Here is a 27059-nt window from a genome sequence, read left to right on the forward strand (position 1 = left end):
TAATGAATAAGTATGGTGAAAGAATACAACCCTGGTGCACACCTATCCTAATTTTAAACTATTCAGTGTTCCCTTGTTCTGTTCGAATAACTGCCTCTTGGTCTCGGTCAGGCATAGAACAATTGTAATGGAGATGGTGAGAAGTGAGATTCCAAACATATTTTGGAAATAGAGCTAAAAGGATTTCTTTGTAGATATGAGCTGTGGAAGAAACTCAAATACCATTCCCATGATCTGTATGGTGGGTTGTCTGATGTGGCACTGTAGGGTAAGCACTGGCCTGGTAACTACAAGCTAACTGAAAGGTTGGTGGTTCAAACCAGCCACTCCTCAGAAACCCTATACAGGGTCACTGAGTTGGAACTGATTTGATGGCACTTAACACATGACTCAAAAGCATTTAACAATAATTCGTGGCAAGACCTCAGCTCCTTTATGTGGCCTGCGTGCTAGATACCACAAGCTGGTGAGAGGAGCTGGGGCAGGACGTTAATTGGCCCTGTCCTTGTGTCAGACTCAAACTTGTATAGTCAACATGGCAGCTCTGGGTGACTCCTGAGGTTATGGCCTGGGCAACGGGATGAATTGTAGTACCATTTCAAAACTGACCCAGTTCATGGAGCATGGGGGAAGTCCAGTATGTGGTTGTATTTACTCTGTTTTACATGTTTTTATGTACTGAATTGATGGGAGTGGGAAACACACACACATTTAGAACATTCCAAATAATTCCATCATGCTCTTCCTCCTCTTCCGTGGCCTGATATGAGTTCACAGGGTGCTAACTACCGAGTGCAGGCTGGGCAGGAATAGTGAAGCATAGTTGAAAGGGAAGCTGGTGGACTGAAGAAGAGCTATTTTTGAAGTGTGATCCATTCATAGTCAATAACAACAATAGTAATGTTTTGGGGATGTGCTCAGCTAGTTCCAAAAGTTCTTATTCTGAAGAACTTTATAGAGTATTTCATGAATCTTTAAGAAAATGATTTAATATTTTAAAAACGTATCTGATCACAGCACCCTTTGTTCATGAAGTATCTGTGGTTTGTTTCTGCAGAACACATTTTGAAAATGCTGAATTAGAGAACCACAATTGTCCATTCCGATGAGATTTAAAAGGTCACAGGTTGTCTAGGGGTAAGCTCCCATGGGAAGGGAGACCATCCAGTTTAAGATCTTGAAGGTACACCCCAGGATAGATGACTTTGAATCTTTCCAATTAAAATTGTTTTCTAGCATTGAGTCCAGTATCAGTTGAGTCATTATGAATGTTGAATTTGTAAATTATAATGAGACAAAAGTGGGAATGTATGAAGTATTTACATTGTATGATAAATTGCTTAGTTTCTTGTAACAGTTGGATTGTCTTTATGAAAACAGGCCCAAACCCAGTGACCTTCTGAATAACTACCCTTTCCTTAGAAATAAACAGAAAAATAGATAATTGTCAAAAGTAGGTACTTTGAAGTCTTGGGACACTCAATGGCAGTGATATATACCCACCTTTCCAGTAGAGGTAGTTTCATGAGCTCAGGGAACGCCCTAATTTGTACATCATGGCCATTGAACCAACGATCATCTTTTCAGTGAATCACAGCCCTATTCTCAAATCGAACATAATGAACTCTGCAGATATTGTCTCAATATTAAAATTTCCAAAGAAGTGGGTGATGAGTACAATGAATGCAGTCAGGGATTAGACATTTATATACCATGATTCCATTTTTAACAATATGAGTTTTTATCAGCACGTGAACCTGCTCTCAGGTTTGAATCAACTTTCAATTTCCCCAGCTATTAGTGAGCTTCGCAAGTCGCAAGATTCCATTCTTTTGTCCCAGTTGGCATTCCATTCCATCCCTCATGTATCTTAACCTTTTTATCACAACACTCTCTTAAAGAAGGAAAATACTATCACACATGTGCATTCTTTTGGTTATAGGAATGTGTCCATGATTCTTTTTCCATGCAGTCCAGCTGATGTGTTCTAAGCACACAGGAAGCCACTTACCAGTGACTGTTGTGCAGTCTATGTATTTATATCCCCCCGTGAATGCCTGAACTTTCTTTTTTCCACAGGTAAAGTCAGTGATAAATCTTTTGTTTGCGGCATATACTGGAGATGTGTCTGCTCTCAGGAGGTAAGTTAACAAGGTGGAGAGGAGTAGCAAGTGGTTTATAATCTTGATGAAGTTGCTACAGGGCAGTCAGCCATTTAAGGCTACCTAAGGTCTCAGATACGGAGTGTAGGGTCAGTAAAAAAAAGAGGTTGGCACAGTAGCAGCAAGGGGCTCAATTATAACAATTGTGTGGCTGGTGCAGGACCAGGCAGTGTTTTGTTGTGTTGTGGATGGGGTCGCTGAATCAGAATCAACTTGATGACACCACCAACTTGATGACAAGAAGGTCTCACTTCCATTTCCCCCAAATAAAAACGACCTATACAGAATGTACCTTCGGTCTTCATTTCCAGTGCCTCAGGCCTGCTGTGCGATATTGTCCCTTTCTACTATTTATAAACAGCCTCACACTCTTGTTTCCCCAAACAGTTAACTATATAGTCTGGCTAAAAAGTATTCATATTTCACCCTCTCAACCCTCATCCACCCTTAGCCACCCCAACCTTTGAAGGAGGGGAACAAGGGCATGGGTGTCCTGGAGATCACCAGGTTTAGAAAGACTGTGTCTAACTGCTTGCTTTTAGAAATGAATTGGATTTTTAAATACTTATACTTTATCCTCACCTTTGTTTTAAAATCTGATTTGTAAACAGACTGTTAAAGAAAGACAGTTTGTGAATGTGTGCAACTCTGGTATTAATAACATGCTCTTCTGAGACGTAAATGATTTTCTGTACAGTTGTACTACCATTCTTGAGTCAGTAAGGTAATGAAACTTAAGAGATGATTCATTCACTCCTTATTCCAAAAAACCAAAGCTCAGAAAGACAGGCGAGATGGCAATTACCTGGTAAATACGCAAAACACTTGCTGCAGAGACTTGATGTGTGTAGTTAGGTATTTGCAGACTAGATTAAGTGAAGCCTTGTAAAGGATGGCACCCGACCAGCCCTTAAGATTGAGCTGATGGAGTACATGTTACAGTTGTTCATTGAATATATTTTGCATATGATGATAAGCTATGCTTCAAACTTCTCAGGTTTGCTTTGTCAGCCATGGACATGGAACAGCGAGATTATGACTCCAGAACAGCGCTCCACGTAGCTGCTGCCGAGGGTAATCCAGGAAGCACAGCCTTGCGACTGTTTGCTTTGTTCGTTTGTTTGGTTGGTTGCTTGCTTGCTTTTCCTCAGAATTTCTACTCAGTACTAAAATCTGTTGGCTTTTGTTTTGGATATAGGCCATGTTGAAGTTGTTAAATTTTTGCTGGAAGCATGCAAAGTAAATCCTTTCCCCAAGGATCGGTGAGTGCTTATATTACCTTCTGGCATATACTTAGCAAGTCATACTCAAGTGATGGTATATTTCAATCCATTATGTGTGTACCCGAGACATTCTTGAAGCTGTTTTTGTGACTTAGCAAAGACAACCAACAAAACCTTGACTGCTGGGTAAATCATTCTCTCCCAGATCCTACTTCTTACCTAAGAATGGCCTCTTTTTAGGAAAATTTTAGGTTAGTTTGTTAGTCAATACATTGTATAAAGAAAACAATGCTTTGTACTTGAGAAGAAAAAAATTGGAATTTTGTCCTCACGGAGCTTTTAACCACACAGGATAAACTAGTTAAATCTTTACAGAGCCATATTAAAATTACTGTTACCCAACTCTGAAACGAGTATAGTGGAGTTTGCTGGCATTCCTGGATTTGGGTAGAATCGGTAGAAGTTTAACTGTAATCAGTGCTTTGGGGAAGAGAAAAGATTTGAAGTCACAGGAAGCGGAAGAGGATTTTCTATAGTGGGAGAAATCTGCTTGGCATATATTCTTCTCCTCTCCTCTCCTCCCTCCTGGTCCACATGGCAAACTGCTAGTCATCCTGCAACAAATGCTGATTCACAGAGTGAACAGTCAAGGGAGGAATAAGAATGCAGTTTACTTACATACATACATCTTTAAGTAAACTAAGGAGAGATACAGGGTTATAAAAGTGGAAAGCAAAATACAGGCTATGTGTGACTAAGAGTTTGGCTTCAATATATGAGGACGGGGAGCTATGTAAGTATGAAGTCAGTTGAGTCCTGCCTAGCAGTGAGATCTTTGTTTATGAAACCAAATTAGTTACCTCCAAGTTCACTCTAACTCGTGGCAACCCCGTGTGTGTCAGAGTAAACTGTGCCACAGGGCTTTCTTTCTGTGACTGTTTTTTTAGAAGTCTTTCCTCTGAGCACTTCTCAGTGGACTGAAGAACCTTTTAGTTAATAAATAGCCAAGCATATTAACTTCCATTTACTAATAAGCTTTCTCTTTTTCTTAATTCAAGTTTTATAATTTAAAGAAAAACAAAGTTATGTTAGTATTGAAAATTGTTAGCACTTTTATACAAATGATAACACTAACTTTATTCCTAATTGTCTAAAAACATTGTGACTAAAATTGTCTTTATTGGCAGTATTCTAAACCTCTGAAATTTCACATTAGGTGAATAGTCCTTCCTTTGGTTCTCAGTATAATGCCCATAACACTATGTCCTTCTAGAGCAAGAAAAAGGCAAGTTTTATTTTTCTCTCCTGTGCTCCTAATCCTAATTAAAACACGATTTCCACATGCTGGAAATACGTACTATGCTTTGTTTACCTAAAGTCTGATTTTTACTCCTCTAAATTCGTCTCTAGGAATGTAGAAATGGAAGTGAGCTAAGTGACTGACTTGGTATTTGGGAATTAGAGAATGGAAGCTATAAACCCAAGACAACCCTTTTCTCCATTTCACAAAACCAACTTCTCCTAAAATTATAAAGTAGACTGGAGCAAAATTAATATATTCTTTGAAGCTGACATTTTGCACATAGAAAAGTTGTATATAAAAAAAAAAGTAACTTGAACATTCCATTTTCCCACAATTTCATGCTACAGAGAATGACTGAAAAATAAACTTTCCTGCCCTCTGTGTAGGGTCACTGACCACCTACACTAGGAAGCCATATATAGAAGTAAAATCAATTTAGCTGTTTTAGGGAAACATAAAGATTCATGTAAAGTGTTACTTACCTGATTGTAAAAATTAAAAACAAACTACCAAACTTTATCCAAAAATATAAAAATACAGACTGTTTAAAAAAATCCTCCAGTTCCATATTGTGAACAAAATTCAGATGGTAGCAGGTTAAAGACAAAGATTGAAAGGAATAATGTCCAGAAATGGAAAAGAATGTGAAAATGAGAAGAAAGGTGCTAAGAGGGGCACATGGAAACAATGGAGGAGGAAAAACTGGCAGCTGCGGGAAAATGAAATCAAGTACGGAGAGAGGGATGAGCAGAGAGAGACTCAGTATGTCATATATTGGGGACCTCATTATCATACCCTGTTACTTGTTTGGGTTGTGACATTTATAGTAACATCTCCTCTTAAGTAATGTCTTTTGAAAGGCTCATTAGCTGACTAGCCACTGTTGACCATTCTTTATTTCTTCTTTACCATTAAAGCTTCACCTTGATCACTCTGAACAGCAGTCTCAGAAGCACTTACTATTAAAAGGGTAGCTTTTCTTCAGGCTGTGGAGTGGTCCAACCCAGCCCACTGGTACCAGTCAGTCCTTACCAGAGATGATTAAAATGTCAGTTCCTCTGGCTGATCTTGTTCCTCCAATATACATATGAACCTCAATGAGGTCATGGTTATTTCTAGACTTCTGAGTTTGTGATTTTGAATTGCTGGGAGCATAATTTTTTTGTCAAAGGCTAGATTGGTGGGTGTTATATATCTTAATTTTCACTGAGCAATTTATTCAAAAGAGTGAAAGGGTGGAGGGCGGGGGAGGAGAGGTATTCATGAAATTAAAATCGAATCCCAGAGGAGTCTGTCACCACTAGAACTTCCCTTACAAAGTGCTCTCCGTAAGTGTTTAGACATGTAAACAAAGTCCCTCCATAGAAGACACTGTTGTCTCTCTCCACATAGCTCCCCATAATTTGTTTCTTATACCACTTTTTGAATTATAAATCCCTTTCTGTATTTCTACTATTAATTTGTATTTGTAGTAGTGCTCAAATAAATAGAATAGACATTTAGCCTGCACTTGAAATCTATGGGCGCTGGATTATCTTCTTTGTACCTAACCACCCAATCCCCACTGTGCTCCTTGTTTAGGTGGAATAACACGCCTATGGATGAAGCGCTGCACTTTGGGCACCACGATGTATTTAAAATCCTCCAGGAATACCAAGTCCAATACACGCCTCAAGGAGATTCTGACAGTGGAAAGGAAAATCAAACCGTCCATAAGAATCTTGATGGATTGTTATAACAATCTTAATCCCAAAATTTAAATCACTTACCTATTTAATTGTGGAAAATGATTCTGAAGAATGAACGTGTGTATTTCTATCTGCTAGTGATGTATATTTTACAACATTTGTCATTTCAGTGTTACTGGTGTTTTCTTCATTGTACTCACAGGACAAATTTGATCTCTTTGGGGAAAAAAAATAGAAATAAAACAATCTCCCTCCATAATGTGAGCAATATTTACCTCGTGCATTGTACAATTTGATGTAAAAGAAATAGTCACCAATGCTAGCTTAATTGTGTGTTCTTCATGATTTCTGTGTGTGTTTTGTGAATTTTCAATTTACAGTGATGACGTGCTGATATGCATTTATGAACTAAGCTCTGTTGAGCAGTCTGTCCAGATGGGTCAAGGCTGCCTTTAGAAGCAAGTAGTGTGATTTTTCAAGGCTTCAAATATAGATTTAGTTCGAGTGTTTGAACAAAAATACACACTTAAGGTTGTGTGTGTAAAATGTTTCCTTTCACCCTAGCTTCCTGATGTGACTCTTAAAAGGATATATAATTAACAACTGTTAGTAGGATAGACCAGTTGTGACTAGACTTTATCAGGGAATATGTTTAAGATCTGTTTGGTGACCAAAACACATGTAAACCTAGTTACACTTTTGAAATTCTTTTGTTTTTCTATATCCCCTGTCAGCCTCTCTTCCCACTGAGATACTTGCCTCTGTCCTTTAGCTGGGAAAGTGGGTGCTGGCATACTATGCAGTTTCGTGTTTTCCAGAGTAAGACAGAAAATGTTCTTATCTCTGGCATCAGAGCTACAACAACACCATTTGTCTGTAGAAGATGCAGCAGATACTAATTACACAGCGAAGTCCAAATCAGTCAGATTCATCAGTCTAAGCAATGAAAAGATGGCCACTTTGAGAAGATATTTTTCAGCTTCTAGAATAAGCTTAGACATGCTCTAAGTTACCAAAGTTATTCCAATAGTATGGGAACTGCTACAGGTAACAACTGTCTTAAAATCTATCATGAAAAGTCTGCATCAAGATATGTGTTCTTTTGGGGGACCACTGGTTAACTCCAGTTCTCTTCTGATTTCCCTCTTGTATAATTTTTGGTGGGCTGTCTCACACTAAGAAGAGGCCTTTTTATTTTAACCTGGACCCATCATATCCTTGTGCAGGATTAATTTGTAAAGTGGGTCAAAGAGACTCTAAAAATAAAAGAAGAGAATTTGCTAGGAATTGCACATATACTATATCCTATCATACCTCAAAGAGAAAGAGGTATGTTATAGAGGATTACTAACTATTCTTTGGGAACAAAGAGTTCATTTTCTGTCAGATCAAAACTATTTTGTAAAATTTTTGTGATTTCATTAAATGTGCCCTGGTTGACCCCTGTTATGACTGTACACTGGTTTGTGCCATGGCTGTTTGCTATTGGCTGGTAACAGTGAGTACATTTGGTTTAAATTGCTTATTGACTGTACTGCTTACTGCTGCCGTTGATGTAATACTCCAAAGAGCTTTTTATTTCGTATTAGGATCACTTGTACTTTTATGGATCAGGAGAACTCGATATGGTCAGTTTAATTTAAAGCTTTGCATACACTTTTGTTTTTGCTGGTCTCAGTTCTGATGAACTCACTTTTGAGTGTGACATGCTGTACCCCACTATTACCCCACAGTGCCCATTAACAACAGAGCTTGATTAGCAGCCAACCACTTGGCACTGCTGCAGTGCCTGAATGCCGTGATGCTGGATTTGGGTTCTTCCTGGGGATTACACAGCTATGAATGTATTTGCTTCCAGGACCTCCCATTAGTGAATATAACCTTAAAATTATAAGTTGTAAGGATTCTGAAATTGGGAAATATTTATTTTAAATGAAATCAAGTAGTGTTGCTTTTCATAGAACAATAAATGTATCAAAACAAAACTGTGTGAAAAGTTCACTTTCTCCTACATCAGTGGAAATGGGAATTCTGTCGACCATGTCTAGTTGGTTCAAATCAAGAAACCATCTCCAATGGACTGCTATGAGCCAAGTACCATGTAAGGTGTCAGATGGAGGTGTCATAGTAATGAAGACAAGACATCTCGAAGGAGTTCAACCTTGAAGGGGAGAAGATGGCCAGACACCTCTCAAGTCCCTCAGAAGCTAACACTGTCCTCACAGGGAATGCTCAGTGAATGTTGAGTGGTTCTAACTTCTTCCGGAAAGCAGAAGTTATGAAATCTATAAGGGGAGTTGAACTTAGTGCTGCTACACAAGGATCTGAGGTGGACCAGCTGGCAAACCTCAGCTCCCACGTTTCATTTATGTGTGAGAACAACATTTCATTTCCAATGCCAGAAATCCCTGGTTTTCAGAGAATTTGTTCATTTCAAGGTTAGTCTTAGTATACATTTTTTTTTTTAACATCAATGAGGTACATAAATACCATGGCTATTCCGTGGTCAGCTTATTAAAGCTGTCACAAAGCAATTTTCTTTGCTCGATGTCAGCTGGCATTATGCTGCCTGTATTATGGACATTTTACAACTGGACATTCTTTAATAGATGGAGCTGACACCCAAGAGTGAGCTGTGATAAAAAACTTAGTCCCATGTGGCAACTCCTTGCCCTCTATAGCTAGAATATCCAGCTACATGCCAATTAGCTAAGACCCCGCCTCTGCAGGGTTTTAAAGAGATATAAAAGCTACAGTGTTTGTCCTAAAATGTAAAGTCAACTTCAGATATATATATATATATATATATATATATATATACACACAACCACAGATAGAAGCATGATATCACTGCAGGGGAAACAAATGCATGAGTAATCCAAAGGAGTGAAAAGTGAAAATGAAGTTATATTTATTCCTGATATATTACTGTATCATTTTTGTTTGTTTTTCAGGGAGTAGAATAATTTTCCTAATTTAATTCACCAAAATGGGATCAAACATAAAAATGATTATGAGGATAATACAGGACTGGAAGTGTTTTGTTCCGCTGTACATGGGAGCACTATGAATCAGAACTGACACTATGTGCCTAACAATACTCCTTATTGTCAAACAAATAACTTCATAAATCATAAATCAGCCAGTGATTGAAAATTCCATGGCTTGGATCAGGCACACCTCATTCCTCAAAATAACATCTTTGCATTTTCACACTTTGAAGAAGTCTTTTGCAACAGACTTGCCCAACGCACAGTTAGGTGGCACTTTATAAAAAGGGTTTTTAGGCAAGGAGGGCTTCATGGTTAAATATGAAAATGATGTGATGTACTAGAGAGATATTTGTATTTAGGGATAGGAAGGATTAGAAGATAAAAGTTGTTAGAGGTTAAAAAAAAAAGAGAGAGAGAGAGAGAGAAACTACATAAAAGCAAAGATTAAGAATTTCTGTTCTGATGGTTAATGGCACAGCCCCAACCTGACTGTGCCCCGCCCCCATGCCTCTGCCTCTGCAAAGCCAATAACTTGATGGAAGCTGAGCCCAACATGCAGTTATAATAGGAAAGCGAAGCAAAACTGCTTCATTCATGTACCAAAAAAGGAAACAGTTGAAAATAGATACCAACAACTAGGTATTAAAATAATATGTAATATTAGAGAAAGGTTCATAGTTTGATACTATGTGTGGCACCAATGACCCAAAAACTATCTGCCTTGGAGTTGATTCAGAATCCTAGTGACCTCACAGAACAGATCAAAACTTCCCCAGAGGGATTTCCAAGGCTAGACACCTTTATGAAGCAGACTACCACAGCATCCTCCACTGGGTGGCAGGTGGCTTCCAAACTGCTGCCCTTTTGATCAGCTTCCTAAGGTAGCTATGTTGTTATTGTTGTTGTTAAGTGCCTTCTAGCTGGTTCTGACTCATAACAACTCTGTTTCCAAGAAGTGGTTGGTGGATTTGAACCACTGACTTTGCGGTTAGTAGTCCAGTGCTTATCCTACAGCACCACACCATAGGTAGCAATACGCAACATAAATGTGTTGTTGTGAAGTGCCGTTGAGTCAGTTTCAACTCATGGCAACCCTGTGTAGGGTTTCCGAGGAGTGGCTGGTGAGCTTGAACTGTCGACCTTGTGGTTCAAACCAACTTTGCAGTCAAGCACGTTAACCTGTAGCACCACACCAGGACTCCCACATATAAAGGTAGTAAGTTTGAAATTACTTAAGTATAAACTTTTTTCCCCAATAAGGCAAGTATTTAATTTTTCAATGATAACAGCAAACACATAACCCTTAGTTCACCAAAACTTGAAAGCAGAGTATTACTGTATCAGTTTCATTTAAGAACTATATACTCTTTGTTTTTGTTAAGTGCCGTCAAGTCCATTCCCACTCATAGTGAACCTGTATGTCTTCCGAGGCTGTAAATCTTTACGGGGGCAGAAAGTCTCATCTCTCTTCCGCAGAATGACTGGTACATTTGAGCTACAGACTTTGCATTACAGCCCAGCTCATAATCCACTAAAAACATTAGTATCTTTAACCTTTTCCAAACTGACTTAGGGGCCACATTTTGAAAATCCATATATTCTTATGTATTTATATAACCTTCGGCTCTATGACTTTGGCTATGTATGATTTATAAAATCTTCATCTTTAATAAGATACTGCACTAGCACATGTTGTTAGGTGCCGTCGAGTTGGTTCTAACTGATAGCAACCTTATGTACAACAGAAGGATGCACTGCCTAGTCCTCTGCTCTCTTCACTATCATTGCTATGTTTGAGTCCAATGTTACAGCCACTGTATTAATCTATCTCGTTGAGGGTCTTTCTCTTTTTCACTAACCCTCTACTTTACCAAGCGTGATTTCCTTCTTCAGGGGTTGATCTCTTCTGACGTGTCCGAAGTATGTGAGATGAAGCCTCGACAGCCTTGCTTCTATTCAGGTGTACATTCTGGCTGTACTTCTTCCTATTCAGGTGTGTTCGTTCTTTTCACAGCCGATGGTGTTTTCAGTATTCTTCACCAATATCAAAGGCATCAATTCTTCACTCCTTCATATTCACTGTCCAACTTTTGGGTGCATATAAGGTGACTGAAGAGATCACAGCTTGGGTCAAGTGCACCTTAAGCCTCAAAGTGACATCTTTGCTTTTTAACATTCTAAAAACATCTTTTGAAGCAAATTTGCCCAGTGCAATAGATTGTTTGATTTCCTCATTGTCCCTAAGTATTGATTGTGGATTCAAGTAAAATAAAATCCTTGACAACTTCAATCTTTTCTCCATTAACCATGATGTTATTTATTGGTCCAGTTGAAATGTTATCCATACTGAAGGCTGTAGTCATTAGTAAGTGCTTCAAATACTTTTTCAGCAAGCAAAGGGTGTGTTATCTATGTATGTCAGATTAATGAGTCTTCCCTTGTACTCCTGATACCACGTTCTTCTTCATGTAGTCTGGTTTCTGGGATTATCTGCTCAGCATGCATACTGAATCAGTATGGTGAAAGCATACAATCCTGATGCATACCTTTCTTGATTTTAAAACCTGCAGTGTCCCTTGTTCTTACTGAATTGACTACCTCTTGGTCTAGGTACAGGTTCCACATTAGGACAACTAAGTATGTACACTTGATTGTGATGTACACTTAACTGTGCATTGCAATATACAATCCAATAACTCAAAACATCTAACTAGAATGCAAATTTCATGAGAGCAGAGATCTTTACCTCTTTTTGTTTATTTGTTCATCAGTGTTTACAAAACATCAGGAATCGTGTTTGGCTTATAGCAAGTGCTTGATATATATAAAATGAATGAATGAATATTAACCAAAAGAAGCCACTCAATGAAATATACTTGACTTTGGGAACAACATCCCAGTTCAAAAGATAGGTGTTGGTGTCCAAAAAAAAGTCTAGCTGTATCTTACCCTTTCTCTGGAGTAGTCAGATATAGCCGCATGACTACTTTGCCCATTAACATTTGTCTCCTATTTCACTTTGACTTACTGGCAATAAATAAAATTTGTTCACTTGGTGCCTCCTCAGGAAAACCTCCAAGGAGAGGAGAAATTTGTCCCAAGAGCACATATCAGCTCTATGCTTATAAAACATCCTACAAACCACAGCAGAAGGACACTTCTAAGCCAGGATCTAAGTAGTTATTTCTGAGAATGATTAATTATATAAGAATTTAATATGTGATACACTTTACTTTCTAGAGAACTATCGCTCTGTGTTCATTATGAAGAAACCTGATGTTCCGAAGTTGCAGATATGGGAACGTATTTGTGATGAGGTTCAGAATCCAAGCCTGGACACTGTTCCCTGAGACTTCGTCAACGTTCAGTCTAACTTGCCCCACACTATGTTTTTATTGTAAGAAGGGCATAACTTTCTAGCATCTGACATCTTTGGTGAAAAGAAGCACTGCTTTCATGTGAGTGCAATAACTTTTCAATTACAACTCACCCATCCATGGAGGCAGGGATTTCAGATGACTGATGTGGAGAAAGACAAAGCCCCACAAACAGGGACATAAAAGACAAATAGAATCATACTGGAAATAACTCCATTAATATCAAAGCAAGGGCCCATGTGTTTGTGCACCTGCAAGTAACTATGGTCACCAAGACCAAAGGCCTTTTCTCGGTTTACTTGTTATGGAACTTCTTATAGCTTGTTCTGGTCATGTTTTTGCTATCATCTCTTGCACTGATCTCTTTTAGACTAGTATAACAATGCTAGTTATAGCAAGGTTGGAAAGGGCAATACTATCAATCTTTCAGAGGACTGATATGTTTCCATATTTAACCATAAATAAGACTAAGTGAGAAAGACATTAAACCTATACATGATACTAGTAACTTTATATCAAATAAGAGACGAACAGAATTTTAATGTCTTAAAAATACAGTCTCTTCACTGGTGTCGTAAAATGAAACCATTCAATCTTTCTCAAAGGGCAAGAGTATAACAAATAGTTACATACCAGAAACTAGAAACTGTATATATATATGTGTGTGTGTATGTAGATATATATGGCGATGTGGGTTAATGCGCTGGACTACAAGGTCGGTTTGAACCGCAAGGTCGACAGCACTTAACAACAATGTATGTCTGTATGTATATATGTACCTATACGGTGCTGCAGGATAATGCCTCAATGTTGCTTTGAACTACAAGGTCAGTGGTTCAAATCACCAGTCGCTCCTCAGAGACCCTATGTGTGGTCGCTATGAGTCGGAACTGACTTGATAGCACTTAACAGTATATGTTTTTTTATCTTCTGTTTCTTCATCAGCTAAGTTTAAAAAATCAACCCAAACCCTGTCAGATTCATACAATTTTATGTAGAAACTGAGAGAAGGCTTTAACTTGTATACAGAAACAAGGAAAGTATCACATGCATATTACATTTAATGCAACACATACACTTTAATTTAAAAATAGATTTAAAGAAAATGTGCCCGCTGGAAAACAATGCAGCATACACATTATAGAGTTGTGACAGTGGAAAACAAGATAGGCTGACAGAAAACAGTCTGTGGAAGTGGTCCGGGAGAATTGTCAAACCCATCCTCCACACCCTATTTCTGTGTCCACACAAATGGAGAAAGAAGCTAAGTAACACAATGCACTTGACATCATTCAAAAGGTCTCTGGACAAAACACAAACGAGAAAATGGGACTATTTGCTAATATATTTGTAAGAAAAACGTTTACCAGTGAATGTAGTTCCAGATGCCATTACAACGGATACAAATTTTTAAGCGATTTGTATGTACACTATCTGGTTAATGACTTGGGTTGTCAATTACTGTTTTTTCTTCTGAATTTGAAAATGACAAAATTATATTTTATAACTAATAGACTAGACAAATAGAGTAAAAACAACAAAGACCAATCTACTTTAAAATCATGAATTAAATTTCTGAATTTATCTGCATCTATTATTACTTTTCAAACTCATACTGACCCTATAGGACTACTTCATAGGATTTCCAAGGCTGTAATCTTGTGGCATTGTGGGTTAATGCATTTGACCGCAAGGTTGGTTTGAACCGTAAGGCTGGCGGTTCAAACTCACCAGGCACTGCTTGGAAATACAGGGTCACTATGAGCCAGAACTAACTCGATGGCACTTAACAACCACAACAACAATCTTTATGGAAGCAAACTGTCATATCTTTTTCCTGCAAAGTGGCTGGTGGGTTCAAATTACGACCCTTCCAGTTAGCAGCCTCGCACTTACCAAACACATTGGTACCCATTAACTCTATGGCAATCGGTTCTTATTACTTGTTTTAATGTTTCAAAAACTAAAGTGTTTGTCTTGAGAGAGAGGGTTAATGGTGTTGCTTTCATGATAGAACTACAAAGACAATTTACTAGTGACTGTGATGAATTCAGAATATACTGTTTTGGATATTAAACAGAAACACGACTTGTGAATTTGGAAAATGTACCTCCTTCTATTGATACTAAATAGTATCTTACAACAATCATCAACATAATTCTCCCACCGAAGCTAATTCTAAAAGAGATAAAATTTGTGTTTAATTTAAATGGCCAGTATGGAAGATGCCAAAAATAAATAACATAACCTTTTCCCTTCTATCCAGATGTGGGATCTAACAGTTTATATAATGTTATATACACTTGGCTTTGAACTCTATTTTTAAAGGTACACCACTGGAAAACTTCCAGCTATGTTTTTGACAGAGAACAATTTGATTTCATAAAATAAAAATTCCTTCGAGTAAAAATGACCCATTTCTACATCAAGAAGTTTCCTAAGTAACCGTGTGCTCTCTTGAACAGCTGTAACAGTTGGATGCTGGCTTTATAGATAGCTTGGCTAGAGGTTGCTAAACTCTGTCCTTCCCCCAAAGACTCATTCTAGTCCTCATGCTTTGGATCTATCTGGACATTTCCCACTTGCAAAACTGATTCTGCAGGACAGTGTCTTTAAAATTTTACCTTCAGTAAGATTCAGGAAGTCTTTCAGAGTAATGGACGTTTCTGACTTAAGGACAAATCCACTTGCTATCAACAAGATGCAGCAAATGTGTTGGTCTTTCTTTCATTTCCCTAGACACAAAGGAGGTAAAGAAAGAGCAGCAGGAGGAAATCACAGATGGGAAGGGAAAATGTTGCCCGATGAGATGAAGAAAATCCATGCTCTATACCGCGTTCATCTGAAAAAAGAAAAGATGTAGTTAGGTGTATTACAGTGAATCTGGGACATGCAGAGTCATGTATTTAACATTACTTGTCCATTCAAATGATGTAGCAGTAGGAATAGCAACAAGCACAAATTAGAGGGCCTTCAGCCTCCACAGTCCATTAGCCTGAGCTAACCCCTGACCTTTTATACCATCTATGATGATGGGTTATTACTGTGCAGCCTGCTAGCTTCATTTTGTGAACTCATTTAGGCTCTACAAAGCTTTCTGCTATTATAAAAGTCTGGGGGCAGAGCAACATGCCAAATCTGCTCATGCAAAATACAGATGAGACAAATCTGAACTAGATGCCAGTGGAGAGAGGGCAGTATGAAGGGCAAAAAACTCCCTATCATGGTCACTCCATATGTGTTGTAAATAAACGCCCTATCACGCTCACTCCGTAGGTGTCATAAATAAATTCCCTATCATGGTCACTCTGTAGGTGTCATCAATAAATGCATTTAGTTATAGACTGGAGAAGTAGATTAAGAACCCCTCTACCCTTCCCAAGTACTTCCTTTGGCTCAGTTTCTGGTTGTCATGGAGATGATTCCGCCTTATGGTGACCTCATGCGAGTCACAGAAGAATTGTGTTCCACGGGGTTTTCAGCGGCTGGTTTTCCAAAGCAGATCACCAGTCCCTTCCTCCTGGTCCAGTCTGGTGAAACCTGCTCAGTACCATAGCGCCATGCAAGTTTCCAGTGACAAGTTGCTGTACTTGAGGTGCAGAGGCTGGGAAGGTGGGAATCCCACCACCAAACCAGTCCCCTGCCCAGGCAGCTTGAGACTGTGGTGGTGGTGTGCTGGAAAGTAGGTTCCAACCCAGAGCGTCCCTGCATAGGGTTTCCGAAGCTGTAAATCTTTCATCTTTACTAGGAGATAATGTTTCTGTTATTCAGTTTTTCATGAGCTTTGGTCAAAGGTCTCTAAGACAGCAGAGTGTGGCTCTTACGTAATTCCAGAAGATAAAGTTTATTATATAGGAAACACAGATGGACACCCCCACCTCATGTCAGGTTGTACGAAAATAAGCCAGGTTAAATGCTGGCTCTCTTGGACAATTTCCTTGTGAACGTTGTGTTCTCTTGCTCCTTCGGCTGAATCAGGCATTGGCCTTCCCATGCTGCCCCTAATCCTGAGCTGCAACTTTCAGACTTAAGTAAAACCAGCCAACTCCAAGAGAGTTCAAAAATGAAGGCTAAATGGAAGTCATGACCAAGGTGGGGACAGCATACATCCAATTTAGAGAATAGTCAAATTTTTACTTTGTCTAACCAGTGCCAGAAGGCATTATGGTAACACAGCGGGAACGTGCTCAGCTGCTAACTGGAAGAAGTCTGATTCTAACCCACCAGCCACTCGAGTCTGCTTCAGTAAAAACTACAGCCTTGAAATTCTAGGGGGCAGTTCTAGTCCGTCCGCTAAGGTCACTATGAGTAGGAATCGCTCGTCAGAAGTGGGTTTGGTTTTTGGTTTTGAAGTCAGTGCTGTGCCTATATCATCGACTCTTTTAGCTCTTCTAAGTCTTCTCCAGATTTATCTGGAGATCTTTATAATAGTGGTAGTGTGTGTGTGTGTGTGTGTGTGTGTGTGTGTGTTTATGTGTGTGTGACAGAGAGAGGAAAAAATTAATTTTAGTCTGCAAATGAATACAATCACCTAAAATAGAATGGCTATAAAGGGCTGCAGCTAGAGACTACAACATCGTTTCTGGAATTTATTGAAAGTACCCTTGAACAAAGCAGGGGTTAAGGAAGGTAACCCTTCCCTCCCCCCACACCACTCCCACTAAAGTTGAGCGCCCCATGCAGGTGAAAACCCACCTAAAATTTTGGGCTTCCCTCAAACTGAAGAGTGCTGTTTGTTGTTAAATGCCGACTAACTGGTTCCAACTCCCAGTGAGCCTGTATAGGGTTTTCAAGGGAGTGCTACAGCACCATGGTTGATCAGCAACCTTCCCAGTCACAAAGGCAGTCGATGACTATTTTGTATCTGTATTATGCTGCACCCAAATAAAAGTTGCATTTCAATGAGATTAAAAGACTATTCCTCAAAATACTGCAAGGTTTTTGTGCCCGTTGGCACAGCTGCAAGGACAGCTACACAAATTTCCTTTTCTGTTTTTGACTATGGCCCAGGCACTGAATCCCTTTATCTTGTAATGGCAGCTAACTGCAGCTGCAGCCCTCACTCTACAGTGCACATCAAGCAACTCTTTCCTCTGCTTCTTAGGACACTTCTGGCACCACTAATGTAGCATAGTGGTTACTAATCAGGCTGTGAACCTCAGGGTCAGCAGTTCGAAACTACCAGCTATTCTGCGGGAGAAAGATGAGGCTTTCGGCTCCCGTAAAGATTACAGCCTCAGAAACCCTGTACAGGGTCGCTATGAGTCGGAACTGATTCCACGACACACAACAACAATGGCACTTCGCATGGCTTCCACGGTGTTATTCATGGTATTACACTGACCACAATGAAAAATACATGAAAACCAGGAGAGCTCACTTTTCATGTGATACACAATGTACTGGAAAGACGCCCTGCTCACCCTGATGATGAATGCCACACGGCACGTTTAGCAGACACTTGCTAAGAAATCATTACAGCAGCACTATATGTGCTACAGGTGGACTCTATACAGGAATGACTTCACACTGCAACTTAACAGTGATTATATTGCTCTTGACTGGGAGTGCTACCCCATACAGTCTGTATTTGTGTGTGCAAGTTTTCATAAATTTTAACTTTTTATAATAGATTTTAGACTCCTGGTATGGTGCTGTAGGATCAGCACTGGACTGAGAACCTCAAGGTCAACAGTTCAAAGTCACCAACTGCTCCTTGGAAACCCTATACAGGGTCGCTATGAGTCAGAACAGACTCAACAGCACCTAACAATAACAATGAAATAGATTCACAATAGGATATATATTTTGATTTTTGTTGTTAAGTGTCGTTGAGTTGGTTCCAATCCATAGTGACCCTGGATAGGGTTTCTGAGGAGCTGTTGGTGAGCTTGAACCACCAGGTTTCTGAGGAGCTGTTGGTGAGCTTGAATCCGTTGCAGTTCCAACGGATTTTGTAGTTAAGCGCATTAACCCACAGCACCACACCAGCCTCCATATTTTATGATGGTGGTGTGCCATGGAATTGGTTCCAAATCATTGTGACCCTGTGTAGGGTTTCCAAGGCTGTAAATCTTTATGGGAACAGAAAGCCTCATCTTTCTGCCATGAAATGGCTGGTAGTTTCGAACAGCTGACCTTAAGGTTAGTAGCCCGACTCGTAACCACTACACTACCAGAGCTCCTTGTTGTTGTTAAATGCTGTTGAGTGATTCCGAACCACAGCAACCCTGGGACAGGGTTTCCGAGGCTGTAAATCTTTACGGAAGCAGAAAACCTCATCTTTCTCCTGAGGAACAGCTGGTAGTTTCCAACTGCTGACCTTAAGGTTCGCAGCCTGATTTGTAACCACTCTGCTACCAGAGCTCCTTATACAAGTGATAAAATAGACCAGTATCTATACAAATTTTATGCATTCATGGCATATCTTCTTCTTAATTAAAAAAAAAAACAAACTTCTAGGCTATGCAATTAGTCTGCAATGTTTTTTTCCCCCAAAATTATCACAAATCTCCAAAAAATTATCCAATACATTTACTGAAAATCCAATTAATGTTGTATTTAAATTGCTCTCATGGTATCAACCAGAGAAAAACAGCCATATTAATTGTGCAGAAGGAGGGAATGCATGGATCTTACAGACAATGGCAAAGACAGATTACTAAATCCCAAATGCAGGACACACTTGGTCCCATGCAGGGTTCATGTTTTAAATGGCACAAAAATTAGCTTTTCGTGGGAAAAGAATCTAGTTCAGTGCCTAAGAGTCTGTAGTTTGGAGACACTGGGTAGATTGAAACATTTGTCCCAGCATTTACAAGCTGCTTGATCTTAGTCATTACTTACTTCTGGAAGGTCCATTACCACATCTGTAAAAATGGGAACAGCAGAAACACCTATCTCAGAAGGTTGTTTTGAGGGCTATGTGCCTGGCACATGTCCAGACTCTAATAAATGCCACCACTTGCTCAAGAATGATGCTGGTGATGACATGTCATCACTTGCTCAAGAACAACAAGTGAGGCATGAAAGCAGGTCAACCCAGTTTTGCGTTCTATCAATACAGGTAGATCTAACATTTTTCTCAACAGTGCTTTACATTTGTTCTACTTTTGTAAGAGGATTATAAATATTTCATATAAGACATGTATACTTGAAGGAGCATCAAAAAACTTGTAGAAAAAATGGAATTAAAAGATATCAGAATGTTTAAACAAACTTTCTGAAACCTCCGTGTGTGTGTGTGTGTGTGTATGTGTCTGTGTATGTAGCTTCATAGATAAGCTAAGGAATGCTGATGGTGCAGTGGCTTAAGCACTGGGCTGCTACCCTAAAGGTTGGCTAATCAAACCCACCAATAGCTCTGCAGGTAGAAATGGGCAGTCTGCTTCTGCAAAGCTTTATATCCCAGAAACCCTATGGAGAAGCTTTACCCTGTCCTTTCCGAGTCCTGGTGTGGTGCTGTGGGCTAATGCGTCAGACTGCAAAGTCGTTTGAACTGCAAGGTTGGTGGTTCAAGCTCACAAGCTTATCCTTGGAAACCCTATACAGGGTCGCTATAGGTCAGAATTAACTCGACAGCCCTTAACAACAAATCAGGTCACTATGAGTCAGAATCGACTAGACGGCAGTCAGCTATATGTAAAGAGTTCATTTCACACCTGCCAACAGGAGCAGAGTTTGCTCCTACACAGTCTAGGCAGTTTTCTAAGCAATCTGTTTCCATCGTCAGCAATCAGAAAAGTATGAGACAGTACAGTCTCTACAGATATTAGCCAGTACTTCAGTTGAAGAAAAGGATGACGAAGAAAGTTACATACCAGAAACTTGAATCTAAGCAGAGATTACTGATACAGTATAAACGTATTGTTGTTGTTGTTATGTGCCGTGGAGTCGGTTCCGACTCACAGTGACCCTGCATAGGGTTTCCGAGGCTGTTAATCTTTACGGGAGCAGAAAGCCTCATCTTTCTCCCATGGAGCAGCTGGTAGTTTCAAACTACTGACCTTGTGGATCGCAGCCTGATTCGTAACCACTACGAACATATACATGATCCTAAATGTTTGAATAGGGCATTTTTCTCCCGATCACTCATCTTACTTTTGCCCTCATAACAAAACACAAATACTTTTCCAGGGTTTTGTTTTTGTTAAGTATTAAGCAAATTCTTAGAAACAAAATTTTAAATAGCATCAGTAAAAATCCAGCCAACCAAACAAAATCTTCAAGAGCCTGGATTTCAGACTGGAAGGCAAACAGTGCTATTTGATATATTGCAAACATAACTTCCAAAGCAAGACTGTCTCTTTTATGGTCACATTCTGATCATGACACTTGTAAACTGCTTCACTAGCTGAATCTTTTAACTCTTGGCAAGTCCTTCACAGCTGTACCACTAGCAATACAAATTAGTTTTCAAACACAAATCAGGTGAAATTGTTTCCTTGCTGCTAACTAAGTATCCCACCCACCCAGCCACCCACCCACCACCATCCACTGACTCTGACTCACAGCAACCCTATATGACAGATTAGAACTGTGCCCTGTGCGTTTCCCACACTGTAAGTTTTTACTGGACTGCCTCATCGTTTTCCCACAAAGCTACTGGGGGGTCTGAATTACTGACCCTGTGGTCCATTGACTAACCCAATGAGTCTCCAGGGCTCCTTAGCTAGGTACAAGTCTATTATTATTGTAACTCTCACGCATCAGATTCCTCCTCCCTTCCTAGAAACAACACTTCTTCATAGACACAGGCCAAAGGAAACATTTTATTACCAGAACTCTTACTCCTTCATGTATGAAATATCTACATAGACAACTTTAAGAGACAGGGAGGAAGCTGTAAATATCTGAAAGATCACTTTACTTTTAGAATAAAAATCCCGGTGGTGATGTAGCTTGCTGAAGTATAGCTGGCTCCAACCTGCCATGACTAATCCTATCAAGACCTTTTCCTTGGTTCCACCAGAGGATCCTTCTGGTATCCACAGGCAGGCCCGAATCAGCCATGGCGGCTCTGTTGCCTGAAAGCACACACTCATTGAGGGTGACATCCCACCCGGGTCCCGTTACTTACCATAGTGTCAAATTCTACAGACCCCACTATCCGAGACACTTCATCGAAGTCCTCGGGAGACATGGGGAGAAGGTTGTCCGTAGTCTGCAGTCTAGAAGGGTGACTAAATGGGGAGAGAAGAAAGGACATTTTAATGCCCAGTGGTACACGCTATGATGTTTTTTTTTCTATAACCAGTTGCTTCTGTTGATTCCAACTCATGATGGCCTTATGTGTGTCACAGTTGAACTATGCTCCTTAGGGTTTCCAATGCTGATTGTGCAGAAGTAGATTGCCACACCTTTCTTCAAAGGCACCTTGGAATGGACTCGAACCTCCTACCTTCCCATTAGTAGCCAAACACATTTAACCATTTGCACCACCCAGGGACTTAAAATTGTTTTTACTTTATTTTTATTTTTGGTGACTCTATACATTCGTAAAATGCATTTGGAAAAGAATGGAAAATGGGAGGTTTGTGTCCCCAACCCTGCCCCTTGGGAAATGTTATCGGACTTTAAAGATGTGAATCAGGACACAATAACCAGACAGGAACCTGGTGAACTCTAGAAATGCGAACACATTTGGTGGTGTCACCGAGATGATGACGATGCTTCTCGGCTTTTCCTGGATAGAGAAGCACCAGAGAAATTTCTGGGGAGCCCCTCGTCCCTACCTGGAGGTTTGTATGCAGATGGAGCTGCTCCACAGAGTGTTTTAACATGATGGCTACATCCATTCACCCCAGGATATGGCTGCAGGCCAAACAACTGACAATGACTTTTCCAAATTTATTTTCTACCTTTTATAAAATGAAACAACAAAATAAAACCAAGCGGAGGAAATGTATCTCAATCAGTACTTTGGCCTGTTCTGGATTGAAAATAACTACTTTCCCACTCTGATCAATTTCTGTTCATTTTATTTATACTTATTCAAAGTATCAGGTTTTGGAGAACTTAATATACTTTAAATACAACTTTGCTGTTTTTGTTTGTTTGTTTGTTTGTTAAAAAAAGGCAGTAAAATGTTGATTGGCAGTGCACCAGGATCTCTAACTGGGATTTTCCCAACATGTCCAGCTGTGATGGCGGAGCAATTACAATGAAAAAGCAAAATGCAAGCATCTTCAACAGGCCCCAGCCAGGAACACGGCTGGCTTGAGGTCTTTAACCATGGCCCTCTTCAGTGCTCACTTACACTTCAGAAACAGATATCAATTCAGTCTTGATGTATCCAGTTCCTTTAGGACCATCGAGTTCCATTGGTTCTGGTGCTAGAAGCAAACACATGTAGCCATCAGCAGAGATCATACATGAAACAGCACTCAACCTCTCTTTGGTCACAATTTCACTCCTTATTTCTATGGAGATTTAGGGTTGGCAGTAACTTTCAAGACCTCCCTGCCTTGGTCACCTGAAACTCTGATGATAATGCAGAAGCAAGTAGAAAAAGGGTGGGGTGGGGAGGTGGATATCAGGACAGGAGTCCAGCTGAGAACTTCCTCTCCCTTGGACTTCAAATTCAACAAGAAATGGGAGCCCAAGACAGGTGGTTTAGTGATACTAGCATGGCTAAATGTAAGTTGGGGCATCTTCAATGCAGGGTAATTGCTCTAATTTTGAGATTTCTCATCCTCCTCTAAAATTAACTTTGTTGGCATGTTCCAAACCAGATGGGTCTAACTTGTATTTTCACAAATGCAATTTGGCTAAGACTGAGAGGTGGTGGTGGTTATGTGCCGTGGAGTCGGTGCCAATTCATAGCGACCCTGTTCAGGGTTTCCAAGGCTGTACATCTTTATGGGAGCAGAAAGCCTCATCTTTCTCCTGTGGAACAGCTGGTAGTTTCGAACTGCTGACCCTGAGGTTAGCAGCCTGATTCATAACCACTATGCTACCAGAGCGCCTTAAGACTGAGAGGTAGAAGACCCAATTTCTAAGCCTAGGCCTACTCTTAATAGTAATTGCCAAGAATAATAGGATCTGATCATTGGGACACCTTGGATGAGGCACTTCACTTCTCTTGGGTCTTGGTTTTCTCAGTGTGACTACTGGCAAACCTAGTTACCACTAAGTTGACTCTCACTCATGGGGCCCCATGTGTGTCACAGTGAACTGTGTTCCATGGGGGTTTCAATGGTAAATTTTTAAGAAATACATCACCAGGCCTTCCAAGATGCTTCTTGAAACACTAACTTTCCTGCTAACAGCTGAGTGTTTAACTTGTTTCATTACTTGGGGTCCTGATCACCAGCAGGCTGGGATAAATCAGGTGACCATGGGTGTCCAACCTGTTACCCCTTTCCATATAGAAAGGATAATAATGTAACAATCACACAAAACCAGCAATGGACTTTTCCAATACCCCGAAAAGCAGGAGTTATTTTATCACCTATTGTCTACCCAGATAATGTGTTACATTTCAACTGTGCTGCCCTTACTGCCCTTTTGAAAGCCTGCTCTCACCACTTCACTGGTGGTTTAATGGGATAACAGAGGTGGGACTTGTGCTAGCCCTCATACACTTACAAGAAGGCAAAGGCAAATCTGTGTCATTAAACCCCACAAAACCGAGAACTCTGAGTAGCCAGGAATGAATGAGATGTGCTGTTATCATCAGGGTAATGATTGCTCACTGTGTCCACATACCTTCCTTTGGCCTGGAGTAATACTTCCCAAAGGCATGGTCTTTGTCAATATTTGGATACAGATACTTCAGGGGGTTCTCTGGAATATTCTCAGCAGCCATGACTTTGTAGTTGCGAATGATATCAGGGAAAGTAACAGCAGAAAGTTCTTTCTTCGTGTAGGGTTCAACTGCATGAAAATAAGGTTCTACAAAGAAGAAAGGCTAAGTGAGTCCATGGAATTGTAATTCCCAAAAACAATGAAAGAGAGAGAGACAGGGGGCAGAAAAAGGAGAGTTTATGGATCTAAGCGAACCATCTAGGAATTGCAACACATAGTGGTATATTTCCTTTGTTTCTAAATTATGATTCTTTCTGAAAAAGAAAAATCAAAGCAACCATTACTCTAAATAGCACTGAAATTGTTATTATATGCTTAGACTATCAAAATTGCCCCAAAGAGGTTTGGTTGTTGTGAAGTGACGTAGCATCAGTTCTGTATAGAGTTTCCAAGGATCAACTTGTGGTTAGCAGTCAAATGCTTATCTATCCTACAGCGCTACACTAGTAGACATATTTAAAAATCTGCCTCTTCAACAATATGCTACCAGCAAGCAGATAACTAATAACTAATCGGGCCATCTTAACTTAAGGGATAGATGAAATTACTAAAAGATGGACTCAAATTTGTTTTTCCTTTCAAAATGAAAAATAACTTTTTTTCTTAAATGAAAATAGATTGTAAACAAATAGAAATTCTATTTGCTACCCTTCACTCTAATCTTGAATGTAATAAAGCATGCTAATACGCTTCTGGTTTTAAGTTAATCTTAGAATCCTTCTTCTTGACCACAGTACTCCCTCTTGGGTGCACACAGTTTACGGGCTGCTGCTCAGGTTCGCTGGTCTGGTGCAGAGCGGCAGACTACACTGGCATCCTAAGCCTCTGCCACTAGTGCTGCCCTGCTCAAACTTCTGTCTGCCAAGGGTTCTCTTCACCTTTGACTGGTTGTCAGCATACTCTCTCTAATTCTCACTCTATCCCAAAAGAAGAGAAAAAGGACAGGCTTTCCTATCTGCTGTCTACATGAGGCTCTGGTCCCAGTTCTCTCATTCTCTCAAGAAAAACATCCCATCTTTTTGCATCTTATCCTAATGAAAGCATAAGCCATTGGAACAAAGCACTTTGGTCTCCCATCCTTCATATAGATCTTTGATCTATAAACAAGAGTAAAAATCATCCGTTTTTCATTATTATTTTCATTATTACTTCTGGTTCAGCTTTATCCCAAGAAACCTATTTTATAATGCCAATGTTTTCCAGTTTTTTTATACATGGACTTTTTGGTCAGATAAACTTTAGTGGCTCTGAGTGAAGGCAGGGTGGAGAATTAACAGCTCACCCTGTGTGGAGACAATCAATGAGGGGACCATCTCTCAAAGCCTGCCCTTCTTATGCCCATGAGCAGGGAGCTGCTATCTTCATGAGGGGAGACAAACGTATGTTATTTAACTTAAAACTAACAATGAATAATATAACAGATGAGGGAGCTTCAAAAAGTTTGTGGAAAAATTCCATTATCTTTTCATTCAAATTTTACTGAAGCCTCCTCAATTTCTATCCGGAGTTATAAGCCTTTATGAAGCTATTAGTGGATGATAAATAGATTTATTTATGTCACAGAGAAACCAGAGCTTTAAAAGCAGTTTTCATCTTGGCTGCCCACTGGAATCACCTGGGGGAGATTTTAAAGTCCAACTGTCCAAGTCAGACCCTAAATCAAGTAGATGAAAGCTTCTAATGGTGGGTTCCAGGCATCAGCATTTGTTCAAAAGTTGCCCAGGTGACATCAGTGTGTATGAGAAAACAAAACCCACTGTTTAAAGTGTCCTTCAAAGCCATAAAGTGTTCAACCCCAGAAGACTGGCATTTCTGTGATAGCATTTCAGAACTACAGACAGAGACATGTGGGGCAGTAAGGGCCTTCTAGCTCCTCTCTAGTTCACGTAGGCCCCCAGGACCACTTTACCAATTGATGCTCAAAGTAGTCGCAGACTTCTTCCTACTAGCTGGCAAAGAATGTTCCCTCAGCAGCCCACAATGCTGGAGTTTCCAGATGCCAACTTAAGCTCACTCCAGAACAATACAGGCAATCACTTTAGAAAGAAAATGATTTCATTTCATTCCCATAAAACAATCTGCTTCAATGTGAGATTACTCTAAGTGAAACTACAAGTTTATACCTATGAAAAATGTTCCCTTCCAATAACTGGTTGCAGATTATACTAATTCAAATCTTTCACCTAAAATAATGGGCCTAACTAAACGAAAGGCGCTTTAAGATCAGCACTGGACTGCGAGGTTGGGTTGAACCACAAGGTCAACAGTTCAAACCCACCAGCTGCTCTTTGGAAACCCTAGACATGGTCGCTATGAGTTGAAACAGACTCAACGGCATTTAACAATAACGTTCCCACACTATGTCCAAGGTACGGATTCACAAATATCTATGGTGATTTAAGTCCTATCTGGAAACCTCAGAAAAGGGTACACAATTGTAAGTCAAACGTTCATCTGTCTGGGCTGATTTGTAGTGAGGAAGGATTTCCCCAAAGGTGAAGAAGC

The 27059-nt window shown here is 39.9% G+C and overlaps 2 protein-coding genes across 2 annotated transcripts in view; one reads left to right on the forward strand and one right to left on the reverse strand.

Moving 5' to 3' along the window:
• Positions 1–6426, forward strand: part of GLS (glutaminase) — a 111691-nt gene extending 105265 nt beyond the window's left edge. The window contains exons 17-20 of the mRNA XM_006864072.1: positions 2080–2141; positions 3160–3236; positions 3361–3424; positions 6270–6426. Of these exons, the coding sequence (XP_006864134.1) occupies positions 2080–2141; positions 3160–3236; positions 3361–3424; positions 6270–6426 (360 nt within the window). The remainder of the gene's footprint in view (positions 1–2079; positions 2142–3159; positions 3237–3360; positions 3425–6269) is intronic.
• Positions 6427–15163: 8737 nt separating this feature from the next.
• The window catches only part of STAT1 (signal transducer and activator of transcription 1, 91kDa), a 56657-nt gene continuing 44761 nt past the window's right edge, over positions 15164–27059 (reverse strand). Inside the window, exons 20-23 of the mRNA XM_006864051.1 lie at positions 24456–24641; positions 23005–23080; positions 21826–21928; positions 15164–15588 (exon numbers count right to left, since the gene is read on the reverse strand). Coding sequence (XP_006864113.1) covers positions 15574–15588; positions 21826–21928; positions 23005–23080; positions 24456–24641 — 380 coding nt within the window. The 3' untranslated portion in view covers positions 15164–15573. The remainder of the gene's footprint in view (positions 15589–21825; positions 21929–23004; positions 23081–24455; positions 24642–27059) is intronic.

Source organism: Chrysochloris asiatica, unplaced genomic scaffold (assembly GCF_000296735.1).
Source record: "Chrysochloris asiatica unplaced genomic scaffold, ChrAsi1.0 scaffold00059, whole genome shotgun sequence".
In the NCBI taxonomy this organism is placed as follows: domain Eukaryota; kingdom Metazoa; phylum Chordata; class Mammalia; order Afrosoricida; family Chrysochloridae; genus Chrysochloris; species Chrysochloris asiatica.